This window comes from Chelonia mydas, chromosome 3 (genome assembly GCF_015237465.2).
Source record: "Chelonia mydas isolate rCheMyd1 chromosome 3, rCheMyd1.pri.v2, whole genome shotgun sequence".
Taxonomy (NCBI): Eukaryota; Metazoa; Chordata; order Testudines; family Cheloniidae; genus Chelonia; species Chelonia mydas.
This window is the reverse complement of record NC_057851.1, coordinates 156,895,828-156,908,643: the sequence shown is the minus strand read 5'-3', so window position 1 is coordinate 156,908,643 and position 12,816 is coordinate 156,895,828. Positions and strand designations below refer to the sequence as shown.

At 42.8% G+C, this 12,816-nt stretch overlaps 1 protein-coding gene across 9 annotated transcripts in view; it reads right to left on the bottom strand.

Annotated features, from left to right (window-relative positions):
* Positions 1-11,547, bottom strand: part of EPRS1 (glutamyl-prolyl-tRNA synthetase 1) — a 61,069-nt gene extending 49,522 nt beyond the window's left edge. For 7 of the 9 annotated variants that reach the window (XM_043543631.1, XM_043543634.1, XM_043543632.1 and 4 more), the window contains exons 1-3: positions 11,212-11,449; positions 7,284-7,368; positions 885-984 (exon numbers count right to left, since the gene is read on the bottom strand). In XM_043543631.1, coding sequence (XP_043399566.1) covers positions 885-984; positions 7,284-7,368; positions 11,212-11,254 — 228 coding nt within the window. In that variant the 5' untranslated portion in view covers positions 11,255-11,449. Of the gene's footprint in view, positions 1-884; positions 985-7,283; positions 7,369-11,211 lie in introns of those variants that run through there. The other 2 variants (XM_007064743.4, XM_043543636.1) reach the window with 2 other exon arrangements.
* Between the last annotated feature and the right edge of the window lie 1,269 nt (positions 11,548-12,816).

The following is a 12,816-nucleotide window of genomic DNA, read 5'->3' as shown; positions in this document are numbered from 1 at the left end:
TAAGCAATTGCCAGGGTTGAAGACTGATCTCCATTGCCTTAAAAGAATATTGTAGGGTGGGTGTGGTCACACCCCTAACAGCCCTATACTAACTCAGTCAAAATGATTCTGTTACCACTATCAATCTCAGGCACCTAGTTTAAAATTCAACATATGGCTCTTCTGGGCTGAAGCCAGGAAAAATTCCTCCTCAATTCCACATCATACCAAGTCCTGATAACTGTAATAACTTCATTTTGTTAATATAAATCAACAAAGATAACTAAGAAGGATCTCTTTGGGTTATGGAAACTTTAGATTCATCTCCAGGTTTAATTTTGAAGAAATTTTGGAAAATTTAGGACTCCAGGGGAGGGAATCCTGCCAACTTGGCAAATGTCCACCCAGGGTCCCAGACCAGAATGCAGCCTGCATGGCTACAGTATGGAGACTGGGAATCATAAGCAATTTTTAGCCTAGAGCTCCATGAGGCAAAAAAAACCCGATGTGGTGATTGGTTGGTATAAGAATTTGTGAGATCTCCATAAATAATTGTGCATAATTCACCCAGCAGCTCTGATGGAGGCCACAAGCAACAGCTGTGTTAGAAAAACAAATAGTACACAGAGGAAGTGATAGTACCAAAACTGAAGAGATGGAAAGAAAGAAATGAACACCCTGTCAGAGACCAGCATGGTTAGGAGCCATTGTGAATAATTCTACCACGGATCCATGGATATGCGTAGTCATAGGCAGTTTCACAAAAATGTAGCTTCAGCAGCCCAGGTAGTTGGACTCTCATATAGAAAAATGCTGCATCATTCAAGGGCTATGTAGGTAAATCCCCAAATGAGCAAAAATGCAACCACATGAAAAAAAATCAAGTATGAATGGTTATTTCTCACCTCAGTGTGTTCCAGAAGATTAGAACCATATAGCCCTGCGGAAGTGGCAACTCTAGCCAGATAGCGAACTATGGAATTCACATCAGTGAACACAACATGGCTATAAAAACAGAAAATTCAAGATGAAGTAACTTATTCCTAGCAGTTTGAGTGTCATTACACAAATAGTTCTAAAGAGACTACATGAACTTCAACACATTTCTAGCTGAAGCAGTGGGCATACAGCTACCAGAACAATAAGACACCTATCAGTGGGGCATGTGTCATCCTCCCCTTCCAGCTGGTCACATTATAAACCATTAAGGAAATCATTAACATAGATCAAACATTTGCGGGGGGGGGGGGGGGGGCAGGGGGCACGGCGCGGGCACGGGGGAGAGAAAAGGGGAAAAAAAGAATTTACTTCAACTCACAATGAAATACTAGGTAACATTCTTCCCAGCTGTCCCCCCTCCCCCAAAATAATCAGAGTGCAGAGGTACTGCCTAGCCTCCTGCACCTAAGGAGTTAAATCAAGTTTTGTTTTCCCAAGTTCCTTCCTTGGACACCTGTGCAAAGAGGACTTTAAAAAGGGCTGCTGGAGAAACAAAAGAAGAGCCTCTGGAGGTATGCAGTGGTCCCTGCCCAGGCTTGTCTGTTACTCATTTTGCTTCCGTTAGGTGACTACATTTATAAAGATTCACTCCTGCTGAACAGACTTTACTGCCTATGATTGTATTTTTGTTTCTACTCAGTTTTCCTATCAGCTTACATCAAATTCAGACAGAATTTACTTCTCTCAATATTTTGCCATTCGTACATTTGTTACATGCGGTCCATAATGGGAGTAGAATTGTACAACCTAGGGTTTATTTATTTTTTATTTCTATTTCAAAAGTGCCTAGAGATCCCAACTGAATTATGGTACCAAAGCACCAGGCGCTGTGGACACATGGATTGAGAAAGTCATTCCCACAATTACAATCTAAATAGCAAAGAGGCATAAAACAATTATGTGAATTGCCCGAGATCATGCAGCAGGTTTGTGGCTGCCTTTAAACACAGTTGGCCCTAGCTTGTTTGAGATCCCAGTGTAGATAATGATACCTCTCTCCTTCTACTGATGGGACTATTGTAAAACTTCAATACAAGGAGGCCATCTGACAAGCACATTTGTTTCAATGGTTTATCCTCTTCACTCACAATCATTGGACCTTGCCCATTGTCCAGATCTTAGGGCTTCTTACTTCAAAACTAACGCATTTTGATTTTAACTGTAAAGAACATTTTCATTAATATTCACAGAGCAGCTCTGGAAGTTATTATTCTCCCCTAAGAAGCATGACAATTATCAGTCTTTTCCTATAGTCCACAGTCCTGATTTCCACAATCTTGTAAATTAGTCATTTTCATTATCAAAGCTACCATTTTTTCTAAACGTGTATTAAATGATACATGAGAAAACTTTTAATGTTTTATTTTACTGGTTTTCCGTGCTTTAATTATCTACTGCGTGCACACTGCTGTTTGGTATAGATGAAGACTTTCAAAAAATGTATGTTGGATTACTGCCCAGATGTTTCCCCAGCTCAGAGCGGGGAGCCCAGAGCCCAAGGGGCAGACAGGCTCTAGCTGGAGCCCTCCATCTGCCCCAGGGTGACAGCCTGAGCTAGGAGCCTGGCTTTCATATCAATTTCATGGCTCCAGCATGGAGCCACGAAATTGACAAGAATGACAGCCAACAGCCCACATAAATAACCCACAGTATCTACACTGACACTGCATCACCCTAACTACACCAACCTAAGCACATTACGTCCACGTAGTATGACACTTACATCGGCGGGAGCCCAATTTTATTTTTGAAAAAGGCTGTAGTGTAGACACTAACATAATTAAGTCAACATAAGCAGCCTTATGTCAACCTGACTCTGTAGGGTAGACCAGGCCTTAGTGAGCTTGACCTTCATTCTTTGCACACTCCCAACTCCCACTCATTTCAGTGACAGTTTTGAGTGCCCAAAGAATATATGATTGAACCCACAGAGACAAATACCAACAGAGGAAAAGAGGCACACTAAGTGTCTCAGACTTCTTTATATTTCTATATGTACTTGCAAACAGAGATGGATGTCAGAGAAGTAGCTTTATACATCCTGCTATGAGAGAGGTTCATAGAAGACATGCAAAGTACTGCTGATTTGATATTTTGGTTTCTGCTTCAGGGAACTGCAATTTTACATCTTCCTGTCTAAACTGTAGACTGGACCCAGATTATTTAAATAATTTATAAGAAAAATATAGCAGTGGTCAGATTGTTATAGGGAGTTAATCAGTCACCCACATATCAGAACTGAAGATTCAAATCCTGATTTCTGATCTGGAGATGATCTTGATTTATTATCCATGGTAACCAGTCTTTAAAACAGGTTACTCCACTGTTCAGTCTCATAAGATTTATAATATTAAAACTGACAATGAAATATCTGAATTCAAGGTTTGGTAACCCTCCCCTCCAAAACTTCTAGACTCCAAGATATGGAAGTTCAATTGGTGCATGATCAAAAGCAAATTTAGCATCCACGAATGTGCAATAAATCCTGTTGCTATGTCATACTGGGGTCAGTTTCTGAAACAGAACTTTTCAACTGAGATTGCCAAGTACATATGAACTTACAGTATGCTTTCTCCAACAGCAACTGCCTGAAATAAAAGCAGTAAAAATGTTTTCTACTGCTTTGCAACAGTCTGTACTAACATTTTACTTTGATTAGTAAGACTAGTGAACAGAATTCTGAACACATATGGGGAAAGAATCCTGACATGTCCTGACCATGGTTGTAACATTTTCAATTAACAACAAATTTTTGTTTTAGAAAACAATTAATACTTTTAGGACCAGACCTCTTCAATTTCCCTTCCTTTGGAGAAAGAAACCATGAATTTAGATTGTTCTTTCCAACTGGTTGGCAAGTAGCTCTGAAAGTGTCAGCCTATCAATAGCATACAGAAGACCACGTCCATGCTGATGTTATTAACAAAAGCAATGAGAAGGAATTCTATGGAAAGTGTCATGAACTGACACAGCAGCAAAGCCAAAAATCCTTGAGAAGGAACGGGGAGGAGGAGATTTGTGGCACTGTTATAAAAAATTACACGTCATTTGTACAAGAAGTTGCAAAACCATTCTGTGCAGCGGGAATACAACAAATATCAGTCTCTCTCCCACCATGAATATCACCATACAGAAATTCACATGCTAGACTGACTACATTTTGCTACCTATGAAAAGAATCTGGGATCTTAAAACATTACGCAAAGTCATCAAGGTTTAATAAAATAAATATCTTAATTTCAAACTGAATCCAGCTGGTAAACTTACCCATCAAAACACTATTTTACATCTTAAGTTACATGATACTGTTCAGATTACTGGTTGAAAAATTAGTTATAATCAGATTTTAACTGCATTTCAAAACATTCCTCTTAAGAAAAAGCAAGCTTAAAATGCCCCCTGTTCTTGAAGAAAGGAAGTTGTTACTACCAATAATTTCCTAAAAATCAAAAGTCTGAGATGTCCCAGGTGAATTTCAAGTTGTGCTAAGATAAAAGTAGTTCCTGCTCCTCAATGTAATGGAATCCATTTACCAAGAGCATTAGCCCAAAGACCAGTTTAGCTGATGCTTCTCAGATTACAATTACCATTTTAAGAGAGACCCCTGTTACAGGAAATAAATTGTAAAGATGACTATACAGATGGACAGAGATGAAGGTTAATGCAATCTTGACAGATGAAATGACTCCTCAAGCAAGAATAATAGGAAATAGCAACCATAACAAGACTTGGCAGAATGTATTTTCACATAATTTTAACAAATATTGATATTTATTTTAAGATTTTTTTAAAATTTGTATCAATTTAAATATTCACAGTTGTAGGGTCAGACAATAGTTACTTAATGACAGACACATTCTAAAAGCAAACGCTTTATACCCATTAATAATTGTCAACCGCGTCTAAATATACAAAGTAAATACCCTTAAATCAAACTAAAGTTCTCCAGCAGCATTTTTCTTACTTTGCCTATCTGCACATTTAGATTACTGATGGAAATATTTTTTCATTGTGTGTGTGAACAGTGAAATCAACCTTACTGATAAAAATCTAATCCTTCCAAGCCTAACCATAACCTGTTTGCTTGTACAAATTAAAAATCTATTTGTGCAACACCCCATCTCTCCTGGGGGTGGGTGGAAGAAGAAATCAGAGTTTGAGTCCTGATCTGTGTCAGGAGTGCAGAGGGGGAAAAAGGAAGAGCCCCTTGCTTCACACTCCAGCCAATCCTTCACCGCTGAAGCAAGGCCTGCTGCAATGCAGGGCCTTGCTGGGTGTGGACAGAGGAATAATAAGTTACTTTATTTCTGATTTTATGTAAAAAATTAAATAAGGTTACTACATGGGATCAGAAATAAATTCAGGCAATTTCAGGTTTATTATTCCCACATGGGATGTATTGTGTGTGTAAATACATTACCCAAAAATCAAAAAAAGTTAGTTAATAGCTGGTTATGGTTGCTTAAGGGGAACATCTATGCATACAAATGCTTAGGACAAAAGAAATATCCAGTTAAGGGTTGTTTTTTAAAGTTGTACAGAATACTACACCTTATCCCTCCCCAATAACATTGTTATGCACAATAGCATGTAAGAGAGTAATTCTGAAGGACATATACATGCAGACGGTCAAGTTAATGTATTTATTTTGTAATTATGTACGAATGAGAAAAAATAGTAAGAAGGAAAAGTATCGTATATGGTTGAAAAAATTAGCCTCTTCCAAAATGCACAGCAAACAGCTGAAAAGAATTGCCACCCAATTTCATGATGCACTACGGTATAATAGTCAAAATGAGAATTACTGTGTATTGTGTAATTATTTATAATTTTAGTTTACAGTTGATTTTTAGAAGACAAATACAGCAAACTGAAAAGCTTAATTAGTGGCCACCTCTAAAGCTTTAGGTTTAAATTACTTGTTCAGTGTGACACAGGATGCCAGAGGTACGGAAAGATCCCACTACTCCTGGGTTCAAGGCCAGTTCTTTAAGCACAAGACCATCCTATAGAATACTATGCAATCACTGTAACTGAAGGCTTTATCACTCATCTGTGTGTCTCAGTTGCTCTTAGTAGAGGTTGGTATTGATGAACAGCCCCTTTTTAAAGATCCTTTAAGGCAACAAGCCTGATACAAACTTAACTATGGTACCACTCTAGTGCATCCATAATTTCATGCCTATGTGTGGGATATTTCTCCAACTATCAGATAACCTGCATTTATGCTGCAACTTTGACCTCAGATGCACTCTGGTCTAGAGTCTCCACTGAAGCACCTCAAACTTCCAGTCTGTCAGCAGTTTTCCACAGCTGCACTAACACAATCAGATAAAAGTGGGACTGAAAATTTATACTTAGTGTAGTAAGTAATGGACTAGTGACAGTTTTAGAGTCCAATATCGTGTTAAGTTTTAAAACCAGAAGCATGCTTGTCGCACAGAAGACCTGCATGTCCCAGATTTCTACAGGTACAATTGTCTATGATGTCGGACAAGATGATGCAGCGCGACTTAAGTCAATGGAGTAGCGTCTACAGGACATGTAGCCCTGTGTTTCTATCCTTGGCAGGTCATGCGGTATTAAGTCTTAAAATCCTTAACTTTACAATTTAAAGGAAACCAGTTTGAAAATATTTAGAACTTATTGGTAGTATTTTTTCCTGTTATTCCAAGAAAACAAAAACAGCATATGGTTTAGAAGGGGAAGGATGCAAAATCAGTGTCAATAAAAAGACGTTTTCTAAAATATCTTCTTTCTAGAAGATGTGGCATAAACAAAATATGGGATGACATGCTATAGAGTTAATTGGCACTTTTTTGGGATGACACTGTGGCTTCCCTTCTCATGAGTGATGTGGTCAACCCAAACTTATACCAATAAATCCTTTACATACCATCACATGCACATACACACACACTTGTGCTGTATATACATTTATACAGACACTTGTTTATCACAAAATGGCTACCACTATGAGAATTCACAGCACATGGAGAAGGTAAATGCTTTAAATAATACAGTGATGGGCACCATACAAGAAGCTAGAGTACAGACTAAATATTTAAAGTATGTGTACATCACAAGCAGCACAGGTCTCTCAACCTTTCTTTAAACATTTTTCCCACCCTGTAGTCTTTCCATTAGAAGATGAAAACTATTACAAGACGTAAAAATTGCAACTGTTTGCAAAAAATATACAGTGCAATGATAATTTCTCCCCCTGCAAAAGATTACTGTCATCATTACGTCAATTTTAAAAAGTGCTGACCCAATGCTGATGGCAGAAATGCAAAGTCACTTACTCAGATACACGAAGGATGGTCTCTTTGCCTTCTTCGACCAAAATTTTGACATCATTTTTCACATGCTCTACAGTTAGCAAAGCTCCTAAAAAGGGAGAAAAGATAAAATATGGCTGATCTTTCTCCTAAGTAAAGAATATTTCATAGGTTACAATAACATTTTTTTATTCACACACAGCATTTGTCTGAACTGGTGCCTTCAGACTAAAAGGCGCGGGGGAGGGGGGGGGGGTGAAGGGGAGGAATCAATGTTTTAGTCTATAAACAGGCAGCTTTTTCCTGGCAGTCCTTATGGTCTAGGAGGAAGGGATAAAATCGGGCATACAGTAATCTGCAGCAATCTCAGAATGGGATGGTTTTAACGTTATTTTGCTTCCCAAGGATACTGTGAGAATTCATCCAATCCCACACCAAGCTAGAGAAGAGACTCGCTCAAATTGCTTGACATGAGCAGTGCAGTCATCTACTCTTCAGCACAGGCCTGCCACATGCTCTTGGTAAGAGGCCTAAAGCAGCATCAGCATCTAAACACATCACTTAAAAATAGTCATGTACTCAAATGCCACTAAAGAGACTACACTCTGGAGAAAAACCACCTTGGACGAATGCCTTCACACTGTAAGGCTGTACCACACCAACATTTTAGTCTGTCATTACTGTGTACCTCGGCTACTACCGTTGGGGGCATACAGAAAGGAGAGACACAAAAGGGCAAGGTTCATTTTTTAAAAGTAGAGACTGAAATCATCTTTATATCCATAGGAGGAGTACAGAAAGCATCCACACAATGTACTGTCAATGCACGTGGGCCCTGACCATCTGGAGACGAGGCCCTTGCCCTCTGTCCAAGATACCCTTGTGTGAAGTCAACAGGCCTCCACACATGCACAAGGGGCAGCCTGTGCAGATCCAATTACAGGATCAGAGCCTTACAATGTAAAGCCCATTACAGCTCTTTGTTATTCACTCCACTTTGTCTGTATTTTAAGTTACAAAGGGTAGGATTAATAAATTAGCCTCAACAGAGCACTAGGAGCAAGGAACTCCAAAACGCTAATCCCAGTTGTCAGATTCCCTCTCTGGCATTAAGCTTGACACTTAATGACCCTCATCTCAGTTCTCCATCTGTAAGAATGAGGTAGTATTACTTGCAGTATCTTTGTGAGAGAGGCAAGAATTAATTAATGTTTGCACACTGCTTTGAAGATGAAAAGCACTACCTATGTGCTGAACTGTGTAATTAACGTAAATTACATTCATAGTTAATACATTCTTTTCCATACTTCACAAGAACCATTATTAATATGAACTAGGAAAAAGTTATGACAAAAAGAGTGTTTGATTTTTAAAACAAACAATTATTTTTCCTTAAATAAAAATATTATATTTGTAATGTTCACTGTGTTTCAACAGTATCCACACCAGAATGGCTTGTCTAGTCTTAAAATGCTGCAGTGGCGCTGTCGCACTTCAGCATACACAATATCTATGCCAATGGGAGGGGTTCTCTTTTCAATGTAGGTAATCCACTTCCCTGAGAGGCGGTACCTAGCGCTGTCCACACAAGGGGTTAGGTCAGTTTAACTTCATCGCTCTGGGGTATGGATTTTTCACACCTCTGAACGACATAGTTACACTGATCTAATATCCTAGTGTAGACCAGGCCTAAGAATCCTTTAATCTGAAGTCCATACTCTAATTACAACTCAGTAGCAGCTGTCAAATACAAAACAAGTCCTCAACTAATTACAATTTTGTATGATGTCTTCCATCATAATAATACCACCACCAAACTCTTCACAACAGTGGTTTTCAACCTTTTTACATTTAGGAACCCCTAAAAAATTTCAAATGACAGTGCAGACCCCTTTGGAAATATTAGACATGTCTGTGGACCCTGAGGGGTCCATGGACCACATGTTGAAAACCACTGCTTTAGAGCACTTTTCATCAGCACATTTTGCATATGCAGAACTGAAGCGCAGAGAGGTGAGGTGATGCCCAAGGTCACCCAGCAGGCCTGAGGCAGAGCCAAGAACAGAACTCAGCTCTCCTGTGCAAGTACTCTAGCTACTAGACCACATTGCCTATCTTATCAAATGTTATTAGAAAATGCTTAGTAGAGTGAAAGTCCCTAAACTTTACATTTTATTCTGCAAAATTTTGTTTAAATATACAGCATGTAAATTTTACATCATCTCATACAAACTGCATCCCCAAATGCTTTCTAGAGTCGAACGATGCAACTTACAAAAGCATAAAGAAAAAAAAATTAAGGTTCAGAGGCAAGGCAAGAAGGCTGAAATGCTGTTTCCAGATAGCAGCAGTTGCAGAGAAGGTTCTTGCACCCACAATGATAAGACTTTGTATAGGGACAAAGAGAAGCCTTGGCTAGATGAGTAACTGGAGCAGGAAAGAGAGCAAAGAGAATGTGCCATGCAACTAGATCTTGAAGTGAACAGCCACTAGAGAGAGAAGGTGGATGAGATAAGATCTTTTACTGGACAAACTTCGGTTGGCAAGAAAGACAAGCTTATACAAGGCTCTTCTTCAGGTCTGGGAAAACTTCTCAGTGTCACAGCCAAATACAAGATGAAACGAACTGCTGAGTACATCTACCAGATCTGAAGAAGAGCTCTGTGTAAGCTCAAAAGCTTGTCTCTCTCACCAACAGAAGCTGATCCAATAAAAGATTACCTCACCCACCTTGTTGCTCTAATATCCTAGGACCAACACAGCTACACCACCACTGTATACAGACAGTCATTAGACATGCAATGAATTTTGCAAAAGCACTTTCTACTTTTGCACATACAATTATTTGTATACAAAAAAGGCATCTGTGTACGAAAAAACTAGCAAAATCAGTCAAAAGCTGGATTGAGGCCACTTCAAAAATTTGGTCTACAACATGTGAAGTAATTTAAGAAACCCAATTATAAAGAGAACCTCTAAGTCAGTCACTAAATGCACTAACTTCTCCATTAAATATTAAAAACAGCTACAGAGCCAGCAGTCTATTGGAGAGAAGCCACCTCAAGGGAGGCTCAGCACTGCAATAGCCAGGTTGTTGCAAGTCAGGGTTGAAACACATTAGCGAAAGTGGGGGAGCATCTCCCTAGCTCATTATGGTTGTGTGCGCATCCTGGAGAAGGACGCATTGTGTCTGCCCTTCTCCATTATTAATAAAATACCACATTTGAACAAGACCATAATTCAATCTATAACTTGCTCCCGGTTTATTTTCTCAGGTCGCTGTTTACTACATCCAGCTTTCTATTACTAGAAGGTTACCCACGGCAAGCCATACAGATGACGTGTCGTTTCAGAAAGCCGGTGGTATTTCTGTCACTTTCTCTGCAGGCAGGCAGGCAAGACCCACTTAAGGTGCTGAGCCCCCCAGTGACAGAGCACAAACCTCTTCTGCGCCGTGCCCCCAACAGGGCAGACCTGAGCCGCTGGAAGGAGGGAGGGTGTGTGGGGGGGGACGGGACAGGACACGACACCCTGCGGGCAGCTTTGGCCGGAGGATCCCGTGTGCCAAGGAGTCATCAACAGCCCCCCGCCTGCGGCGCTCCCCTTTTCCCCCTCTCTGCCCGGCGCCCAGGTCAGCCCCACCCGAGGCAGCCACGCACCGCAAGTGCCGGGGGAGCCGGGCACAGGGGCTCAGCCCGGGCAGAATGAATCAGGCCGGGGGAGAGGGGCTGAGTCCCCCGGGCCCCAGGAACCGCCTGGCTCCGCAGACCCGAAAGGGTCAAGCCCGCCTCCCCCACGCCCGTCTGCCTGCCTGTCTCCCCGCCCCCGCCGGGATGAATGGAGGAGCCGGCGCCCAGCGCCGCATGATGCAACCTGGCAGCAACGCGGCCCCGGGGGCAGCGGGCCGGGGGTCCCGGGCCGGGCTGGGGGTCCCGGGCCGGGCCGCGCTTACCGAGCGGGGGAACCTCCGAGTTCACTGTCAGACTCAGCGCCATCGCTGCGCGGCCACCGCGACCGGCTCCCTGGGCCGCCAGAAAAGGAAGGGGGAGGCACAGGACGCGCGGCGGCTCAGCTAGGCTGAAACGGCTCCTCCCCCTTCCAGGGCCGCCCTATTCCCGCGGAGGGGGGGCTGCTGCCACGGGGCTGGGCACCGCCTCCCTTCGTCACTTCCGGCGACGGGCAGCCAGCCGGCCCCCACACGTCTGGTTGGTGTTCCCTCCATACAGTCCCCCCCGGAAACTGGTTGACAGGGTGGGAGGGGTTCTGCGCTCCTCCAAGGCCCCCGGGGGCGGCGCTGCTCGCCCAGCTTTGTCCTAGAGTCTGTGTCTATGCGGAGGAGCGCTGGCGGGCGGGGTTCCCCTTCCCTGCAGTTAGTCCTGCGCTCTGCGCCAGGCGGCAGCTAGGCCCAGGGCAGAATACGGCTAGGTCAGGTTGCCATCGCTACGCCTGGATTTTTCAGGGCCCGAGAGCCGTTGCTATGGCAATGTACGTTCCCAGGGAGCAGGCCAGGGCCTAGGCCGCAGCATACAGGGACCCTGCCCAGGGGAGGCATCTCGGCCTCTCACCACAGCTGTGACCTGGCCTGGAGCTGACGGGGGCCGGGGAAAGGAGAAGGCTGGAGCCTTTCGGGGGGTGGGGACGCATTTTTGAGACTTTCTGGGCAAGCACAGTCCAGTGTAATAAGTGGGAGGAGAGAGCGTCGCCAACACGGGACTCCAGGAGCTGGGGCTTTATGGAATGTAGTGTGAGATTCGTCCCCAGGCAGGAGTTTGCCTCCATAGGGAGACTGAGCTGCTGCCATTGGCTTAAATATAAAAATGAAAGTAAATTTTTCCTTGCTACTGCCCCTGTTCGAGCTGCTGCTGAAGCCCATAAAGCAGGGGTTCTCAAACTTTAATACTGGTGACCCCTTTCACATAGCAAGCTTCTGAGTGCAACACCCCCCCCCCCCATACATTTAAAACACTTTTAAATATATTTAACACCATTATAAATGCTTGAGGCAAAGCGGGATTTGGGGTGGAGGCTGACAGCTTGTCACCCCCCATGTAATAACCTTGCGACCCCCTAGGGGATCCCAACCCCATTTGAGAAACCCTGCCATAAAGAGCCTCCCACTGACCCCTAGCCAGCCGCTGGGTATAGGGAGGGGTGAACATGTGCAGACGATGTCTCGTGCTGGACGTAGACTTGTGCGGGAGCAACAGCATCCACTACCAGAGCAGGTGTCACCAGCCCTACTTATATTAACATTCCCCTCTAATCCTTAGGCAACACTTAAAACATACGTTAACCTACCTACATTGCTTGGCACTGTGAAAAATTTCACATTGTGCAACATAGTTATTAGGTCAACTTAACCCGTACTGTGGACACCATAGAAGATAGACAGCTAGGTCAATGGAAGAATTCTTCTCTCAGGGAGGTGGATTTACTGCAGCGGGGGAAAAAACACTTCAGTTGCTGCAGTAAGTGTCTAGTACAGAGGTTCTCAAACTGTGATGGTCCACGAGCTTCATTCAGGTGGTCCGCAGATAGTTCCCTCTAAGGTGCACAC